This window comes from Mus pahari, chromosome 17 (assembly GCF_900095145.1).
Source record: "Mus pahari chromosome 17, PAHARI_EIJ_v1.1, whole genome shotgun sequence".
In the NCBI taxonomy this organism is placed as follows: Eukaryota; Metazoa; Chordata; class Mammalia; order Rodentia; family Muridae; genus Mus; species Mus pahari.
In genome coordinates this window covers 45,238,254-45,247,381 of record NC_034606.1, presented here as the reverse complement: position 1 = coordinate 45,247,381, position 9,128 = coordinate 45,238,254, and the positions used below count along the sequence as shown (strand labels likewise).

Genomic DNA, 9,128 nt, shown 5'->3' with positions numbered 1-9,128 from the left:
TGGTTACCTCTGGCACCCGGCAGGACTAGTATGGAAAGGTGGTTACCTCTGGCACCCGGCAGGACTAGTATGGAAAGGTGGTTACCTCTGGCAGCTGGGACTGGAGGTTTGCTTTCTCAGCTAAGGCATCATCGATAGACTCCAGGAAGCTCCTCTCCACCACATCGAAGGCCTGAAGAGACACAGGGCAAGGCAAAGGCTGGCTCAAACACCACCATCACCTCCTGCTAAGACGTCCCTATGGAGAGTAACAGACCCACAGCATTCAGGGATGGCCTCGTGTGACAGGTGGCACAGATTACTTTGGCCTATGTGGGCTTTCCTGTCCACTGTTTGACCTTTGACTATGGGATGGGAGAAGGGTGCTACTTATGTAACCTGCAAAGAAACGAGAGGGAGGCAGGAGGCAGGGCCAGGCCCTGTGCTCAAGAGCTGGAGTGTGAACAGCAGTGCTGCTCACTTGGGTTCACGTGAACTGAGACAGCCTAGGAGTGCTTCGTCAATGAGTCTGCAGGGGCATGGCAACCCCTTCTGAAAAGGCCTTCTTCAGGACCTGCTGGACACTGGTGTAGCAGAAAGCTTCCTCCTGGTGTAGCCTCTGCAAAGCTCCAGTCTAGGAGCACAGAGAACAAGAAAAGGCTAGGGCCAGTTTCTCAAGACCAAGAAGGCTTCCTGAGTAGAAGGAAGTTCCAGCACAGAAAAAACAAAACCAGAGCAGCCCTGGCCAGTGAGGTACAGGACAGAGCAGGAGTGGAACAGCGCCAGGACATGCAGCCCTGGGGAATGCGCTCCTGACCACATCTCAAGCAATGGAAGGGGTCACTGTCAAGGACCTTATCTCCTCAGAGCCTCTCTTCCCGGTGACGCCTTCTCCCAAGTCAATCCTGCTTCCAATGGAAAAGCTGCTGCTCCCTGCCTGTCCTGGACTCCCATCAGCCAGGGGCCCTGCCACCGGAAGTGTTCCCAGCACTGATCTTTGGTAGGGGATGAAGAGGCAGGCAGTCTTCAGATCACCCTGTCCACACTTACAGCTGCAGGGCCCACGTTCCCGGGAGTGGAGGACACACAAGCCAGCCAGGCTGCTGGTACCCATTCCGGTCCTCTTACCTGCAGCAGGACCCGCCGCACCTCAGCCTCAGTGTGCTCAGTGTTGAGTTGGCCCAGCAGGAGCTCTGCAGAGAGCCTCTGCGCCACAAAGCTGGTCACTCGGTTGCCATCGTAGCCATTGAAGACCCCGTACAGGAAGCAGTTGTTTTCACTTCTAGCAGAGGGAGGGTTGGGGGAGGGCTGAAACCAGGGGCATGCAGGTGGTGGAGGAAGGAGGAAAGGAACTGGGGAGGGACTAAAGGCAGAGAAGGCTTCAGGCACTCGTCTGGGTCTCTGCACTGTGGCCATCATTTCACTATGAAAATGACCTGCTTGCTGAACCTTCCCTGTCAGCCTTCTCCATCCCTATCCCACAGCGGACGACACTTCCCATACCCCCCACTTCACAGGCAAGCCTCATATATGGAGGTGGCAGGACAGTATCTTTTCTTGCCATGAACCGACCTTCTCTGGTCAGTCATGCCAACACACACGTACCTGAACTTAAGCCAGTTGTCCTCCGGAGGGTGGCTCTCGGTGCCCTTGCCATCAGCAGAGTAGCTGCGGTTGGACGCTGAACCAACTCCAGAGAGGTGACAGAGTGGCAGGTCATCTGTCCAGCTTGGCTGCTGTTCCTGGGAAGCATTGGGAAACTGAAAACCACCTTCTTCCCCAGGTCCCACTGCACCTGCTTCTCCAACAAGGGCGAAGGCAGGCCCGCAGCCTGCAAGATGGTTACGTCTGGGAAATGATGTTTGTCTGAAGGGACTCGAACTAAAGTGTTCCCTGTTTTTATGGGGCATCCACAAACTGGTTCCCTTGGGACCCCTAAAGCTGCAGCATTCCCCAGTGGGAATGCTCAGCATGGCTACCTAGAGAGAGAGCTGTACTACCAAGCAAGCAACGCTAATGTAACTCACAGGAGTAAGCCCAGCTTAGAGGAAACTCTTTGGTCATACTTCTCCCACAGAGATTCTTATTGTACAGCATAAAGGAATCTTTTGGGTACCGATCCCAACTGCATAATGTCTGACGAGTGTACAGCTTGGGTTGTCTGTACTATAAACAGGTCCCCACTCATGCTCTCAGGAAGGTAGCCGGGCCTGGTCTTCAGAAACTCCAGCCTGCAAGTCGGTCTGTCATTCTCCCTGGTTTAGAGGTCTGTGTCCGGTCTCCTTCAAGCTGCAGCTTGAAGCCCTGTGCACACCCTTATTCTTGTTGGGCAAGCCTTCTGAGATCGTCAACTCAGGGTCACTGCCCTGTGTATTCAGACCACACCCTGATCCATCTCTCTCATCTATATCTGATTCTCATCCTTTCCCATCAGATTTGGATCTCGCACCAGGATGTTTTGCCTAATCACTGCAGGTTTATGTGCAAGCACGCACGTGTACAAGTCTTGGCTTAAATATCCCAACTCTTAATTTTGTAAAGTTCCTGGAGGTGACCCCAAGCATTGGCATTTTCTCTTGAACTGTACGACTTGTTAGTAAGCATGATACAGTGATAGGACACAATGGGAGTCCTCATGGGTGCCTGGCTTAGGACTATCTGATCCCACAGTCACTGGGGACAGGCTCTGTCTCTGCATGTCATGCTCATAGGCATTAAATGTGGTATGACCCCACTTCACTGACATGCAAGTTGGCCTTGTGTGAGGCTTCAGTTACACATTTTCTATCCTGTATCCTGGGAAGGATGGCTGTGAGGGCCTGGCCAGTGTCCTGGAGACTCCCAAAGCACCCTGCATATGCATCTGAAGCCTAGACTGTGACATAGTATCAGAGACACAAACACCCACTGGAAGGCTATCTCAGAGGCCCTGCAAGCACTTGCGCAAGGCAGGCAGGTCAGATCTGTATGTGAAACACATATATACGTGCAGGCAAAAACACATGGATAAAGTAAAATACTCTGAAAAAACAAAAAAGTTGGAAAGTTCTATTGAAATATTAAACAATTATGACCACCAGCTGCAACTTACAAGTTAACAGTAATGATCTTCAGAAAAAAGATACAAAACAGCTGGGTGGTGGTGGCGGCGTAGGCCTTTAATCCCAGCACTTGGGAGGGAGAGGCAGGCGGATCTCTGAGTTCCAGGACTACACAATGAAACCCTGTCTTGAAAAAGCATTAAAAGAAAAAGGGGTGGGGGTGCGGGCATAAAACCACTGCAGCTGGCTGCTCCAATCAGCTATAGAAAGAGTCTTTGGCTAACTTCTGTGACAAATTTCATCTGCTTATTTACATAGTGATGAAAGTCACTAGATAGATATACCTCCCAATTATAATTGCTTTTATGTCACACGTATCTATTTCAAAGCTTTTGTTCGGTACTTAGTATCCTGGAGCTACTACTGCAGTGTGGGAGTTTTGTTTTAAATGATCATACAGTAAAATCTCTGTCTTTGGGTATACAGTCATGCTGTATAACTACCTTCAGCCAGGACACTGAATGCCCTGCTGATATCCTTGGGAGTTGCTCCACCCATCTCAGGCCTGCTCTCCATCCCATGGTTTTGCCCTTTAAAGAATGGCATCTGGGGCTGGTGAGATGGCTCAGCAGGTAAGAGCACCCAACTGCTCTTCCAAAGGTGCAGAGTTCAAATCCCAGCAACCACATGGTGGCTCACATCCCTCTTCTGGAGTGTCTGAAGACAGCTACAGTGTACTTACATATAATCAATAAATAAATCTTGAAAGACAGACAGACAGACAGACAGACATCCGTCAAAGCGTGCAGTTGTGAGGCTGACTTCTTTCGTGCATCCTGCTGTTGAGATTCAGCCACGCTGTTGCTTATGTGCATAAATAGCTTGCTCATCTTTACTGAAGCATCTGTAGTTCTCCTTTCTCATTGTTGGATATGGTAGTCTGCTTATCCCAGCATCCTCCAAAGGACATGCGTGCTATCTACAGCTTTCAGTATTTGGGAGAACTGCTATAAATATTCGATTTCAAGCTTCTGTCTGAAGGTAGCTTTTCCTTTCTTTTGGTAACTACCTGTGGCTCAGACTGCTAGGTCACTAAGATCTACCGAAAGGCTGACAAGAACATGGCACCACACTACACGCAAACATACAAAAAACAAGAAGCACTGTGTCAAACTAAATGGTTGTTTAGCTTTTTCTTTAATATTTCTTTATTGGGCCGGGGGTGATGGTATACAACATTAGTCCCAGTATTTGAAGGGCAGGCCAGCCAAGCTATACAGTCACCCTATCTCAAATAGGAGAGCTAGGTTTTTATTATTTTAAATGGACATATTTGTGTATGTAAGCAAACACTCCATGTGTGTGGATGCTTTTGGAAGCCTGAAGAGGGTGTCTGGTCTCCTGGGAGTTAGAACTTGAGGTGTGGTGAGCCACTGGACACCCTGCCAGGACAGAAACTTAAGTCCTCAGGAAGATCAACAAGGGTTATTTTAACTGGTAAGCCACTCTCCATTCTCTGGGTGTTTACTTTAAAAGAAACTGCCAGGCCATCTTCTAGGGCAGCTGGGCCACGTGTTAGCCTCCTGCGGCCGCATGTGCTCCAAGCGGACATCGCTAGGTATCAATCAGGTCTGTTCTTCACTCTAAAGCAGGCCTGAACTCATGGTGTAATTCCCATTTTCCTGATAGCTAATGATACTGAACATCTTTTCAAGTGTTCCCTTGCCACCCACAGGTCTTCTCTGGCAAGTTTTTATTTTATTCCTCCTTTTAAATTGGGCTGTTTAACAACTGAGCCTAGAGAATTCTTTATATATTTGCAGTAGAGTCCTTTGTTGGCTACATGATTTTTAAAAGTTTGTACTTGCCTCATACTGTTTTTGGTAAAATAAACTTAAATTCTTATGATTTCCATTTTATCAATTTCTTCCATTCATGGCTTGTGACCACCACCACACTCCCAAGTCAGTGTTTCTCTGTGTAGCCCTGGCTATCCTAGAACTAGCTCTGTAGAACAGGCTGGCTTCACAGAGATTTGCCTGCCTCTGCCTCCCAAGTGCCGGGATTAAAGGCGTGCATCAATACTTAAACCGTCTTGGTTTATGCTTTCAGAGTCACACCCAAGAGCTCTTACGCAGAGCAGGCCATGAAAACCTCACATTCACTTGAAGTTTTACAGTTTGATGCCTACACCTGAGACCTCTGTTGAATTAATTTGTATGGAAGGCAGCTGTAGGTTGATACTCCCCTACAGATGAATGCCCAGCCGTTCTAACCCACCTGCTGGAGAGCTGCTGCCCCAAATGAGTTACCATCACACCTCTGCAAAACTGGACTGTGTTTCTGGACTCTGTTCTGTTCATTTCTGTGATGAACATTTTATCCCTTCAGCTTTGTCATAGTGAGCCTTAAATTCACATAGAGCAGTAGTTCTTAACGCTGCAACCCTTTAATAGCTCTTCATGTTATGGTGACCCCCAACCATAAGATTATTTCACTGCTACTTCATAACTGTAGTTTTACTACCATTATGAATCATAGAGTAAATATCTGATATGGAGGATGTCTAATGTGATCCCTGCGGGTTGTGACCCACAGGTTGAAAACAACTGACCTAGGGGACTTTGTCTAACTGTATTTTCTTCCCAAGAGTGTTTTGGCTAGTCTAGTTTCTTTACCTTTTCATCTAAATTTTAGACTTACTTTGTTCACATGCTGCACGCACACACACAAAAAGCACAAAAAGTCTTGTTGGGAATTAAGGTACAGGGGTACACGCCTGTAATTCCAGCATTTGGGAAGCTGAGGCAGTAGTAGGATCACAGTTTTGAAACTAGGCTGAACTACACAGTGAGACCTTGTCTCAAAAAGAATGAATAAATAAGTTTAAAAAAAAAAAAAAAGGCCAATGGGCTGCTGGCTGCTTGAATCTCTTAGCCATACCCTGATATTATAGGGTATTTGATTATTATACACAGAAAACCTAATTGTAAGCAAAATAGAAATGCTTACATGTGGTTAGGCGTGTCCTAAAAAGATACAGTTTGTGTGTGCCTCTAAATCCTCCATAGACAAGACTGCTGAAGAAGGCAGAGTTCCTGCCTGTTTTAAGACAAGTTGCTAGGGAGAGGAAAGTCATCTGGACGGCCATGAGCTGCCCCACCAAAAAGGTGAAATGCTCAGCCCCTTACTGATTTGGCTTGTAGATCTCTCTCTCCTTTTTAGCTTGGAAGAACCTTGATGGAAGGAGCTCTGGGTAAGAGAGAGGGACTTTCTCTCTGGGCTTGCGGGAACAGCAGAGAAGCGGCTGGCAACAGTATCCTCGGGAAGAGAGCTGAGGTTTGGAGAGCGCAAGGGAAAGGTATGATAGCTCAGTAGTATGACCCTCAAAGAGATTCCTAAAGAGCTAGCAGTTTAATTGTAGGATCAGGCTTGTAAATAAGTATTTGTATACAGTGAGGAAAATAAAGTTACCTCACTGAGCTAGCACATTTTACCTCGGTTTCTGCCTCCTGTGTCTTTACTGGCATAAACGTTGGATGACCTGATACATATTATACTCTGACACCTCCAGCACACCAATCTTCTCATCCATGAAAGCAATGTGTCTCCACTCATTCATGTTTCCTTCATGGGATGTTTGCTTCGGTCACAGTTTTGCCACAGGATCTGAAGAGTCACTAGAAGTCTCCTAGTAGTCTTTCAGAACAGACACTATGTCTAAAAGCTGTACTGGCAAGGAATGAAATGGCTGAAATTCTGCTCAGCTCTGGTGACATTAGGTCAAGGGAGGACAAGGGGACGGTGCTTCCTGGTAACAGAAACACTTTGCAGCTCTGCTCTTGGCTCTGACACACACGGGAAGGTAACCTCACTTAGCCATATGTATTGTGTCATCACCGTACATTCAGTTAACATACACACTCATTCAACAAATGCTTCCAGGGTGTTGACAGCTTTGAATCTCACCCCCTGACAGGCCACAATCTCCTAACAGCTGTCTAGCTTATTCAGAGAAAGCCTTCCACACAGCACTTCAAATGCCTTCTAAAAACCTGCCCAGACAAAAGCCATGGTAAACAAACTCACTTCTGGCAGGAGGGCTCCACATTGAAGGCTTGCCTCCCTGGAAAAGCTTAGCACAGAGCTGGGTGTGGTGGCGCACCTTTGAACCCAGCACTCGGGAGGCAGAGGCAGGGTCTCTCTGAGTTTGAAGCCAGCTTGGTCTACATAGTAAGTTCCAGGACAGCCAGGGCTATGTAGAGAGAGACCCTGTCTCAAAAACCAAAAACAACCAGAAAGAAAAGCCCAATACAGGTGGGCAAGAAGGCTCAGTCCCTTGCTTCCAAACCTGAAGACCCATGTTTGGTCCCCCAAATCCATGTGGTGGGACGACAGAAATCCTCTACCCTCCCCCATACACACACACACACACACACACACACACACACACACACAATAAGTATATATATATAAGGCAAAGAGACCTCAAATGAGGGTCTTAGCTCTACAGTCACTGGTATGAGAGCACACTTAAGCCAACTACTTATGGCAATGTGCCTTGCTGAAAGAAAGTCCTACTTATTTATTTACATTGACTGTCTTTAAACATTAAGTTCCTGATGTTTGCTTTGGCGTATTAGTAAGGTTAAAACAAATTTTACCCAACAAGCACAACAGAAAGCAAACACAAGGAAGCAAAATTTACCTGTTTGCATTTCTCAGTCCTATCTATGCCCCAAGTTCCTGCTCCGATTCACCTGGGGAGAGGGGTGTTTCCCTAATGTCAGCCAGCCACACACCCTCCTCAGTAAATGATACATTTCTAAGTTTACACATGACCTTAGCCAAAAGGCTGAGCTCAATCTACAAGCCATCAATCCACTTCCAATTTTATCTTAAAACTGTTAATTTCTTTCTCAGATGACTTCATCTTGAATGCAAACATTCCCAGTACTGTGGTTAAGTGGGAAGCCAGTATAGCTTATGGTATCTAGAAGACAAAAGGTGAAGATGTACTCAATCTACAGCCCGTCATAAACTCTAGAAGAGCAGCAAGTGCTCTTACCTACTTCTCCAGCCTCTTTAACTTTGAAAAGAGATTAGCAGTCAGTATTCAGTCTAGTACCCAGGAGGAAAAAGTAGAAAGATCACTACCACAAGTTCAAGGCCAACCTAGAACAGGCTAGCCAGGGCTAGTCTTGAAACTGTCCCTTGCTAGAGGGGAGGGTACTCAGTGGTGCTCTTCCAAAGGACCAAATGTTCAGTGCCTAGAAAACAGGACAGCTCACAACCGCCAGCTCCAGGGTATCTGATGCCCTCGGTGGACTCGAGTAGTAGTACCTGAACTCACAGGTGTACACACACACACACACACACACACACAGAGAGAGAGAGAGAGAGAGAGAGAGAGAGAGAGAGGCCTGTACACATGCATAAAACCAAACTAAATCTTTTTTTAGAAAAAGAGAAAGAACACTTGCTAGCTGTGGTGGCACAGGACTTTAATCCCAGCACTCAGGAGGCAGGAGCAGGCGGATCTCTGTGAATTGCATGCTAACCTGGTCTATAGATTGAGTCCCACGACAGCCAGGGTGGTCACACACACACACACACAGAGAAATGTCACAAGAGTGTTGAGAGCACAGACCAAATTAAGCCCTTCTTTTGACAGCATCTGAGGTCTGAAGGGAGCTGAAAACCGAATGCTTTCCCAACAGCAGCCATTCCTGTTGCCCCTCCAACACACCCCAACCCACACAGTGGAGACCTGGGCTCCCGGGGAACACCGTGTGAGGTCTCAGAGCCCATGTCCTGCGGCTTCACCATGAGTACTAAACATTCCACGGTCAGGTCACTGACCATGTGACTGCTGGCCAATGTCTAGTACTGTCAATCGGTTCACTACTTGAAATCTGTATTCCTTGGGTGTACTAGCTAGGTTTTGGGTCAGCTGGACATAGATGAGAGTTATCAGAAAGGAAGGAGGCCAGGCATGGTAGCGCATGCTTTTAATCCCAGCACTTGGGAGGCAGAGGCAGGCAGATTTCTGAGTTCGAGGCCAGCCTGGTCTACAGAGTGAGTTCCAGGACAGCCAGGGCTACACAG

General features: G+C 47.3%; 1 protein-coding gene across 1 annotated transcript in view; it reads right to left on the bottom strand.

The window, feature by feature from the left end:
• Tab1 (TGF-beta activated kinase 1 (MAP3K7) binding protein 1) overlaps positions 1-9,128 on the bottom strand; it is a 28,998-nt gene that overhangs the window by 11,893 nt on the left and 7,977 nt on the right. The window contains exons 2-4 of the mRNA XM_021216876.2: positions 1,585-1,721; positions 1,108-1,261; positions 86-172 (exon numbers count right to left, since the gene is read on the bottom strand). Of these exons, the coding sequence (XP_021072535.1) occupies positions 86-172; positions 1,108-1,261; positions 1,585-1,721 (378 nt within the window). The remainder of the gene's footprint in view (positions 1-85; positions 173-1,107; positions 1,262-1,584; positions 1,722-9,128) is intronic.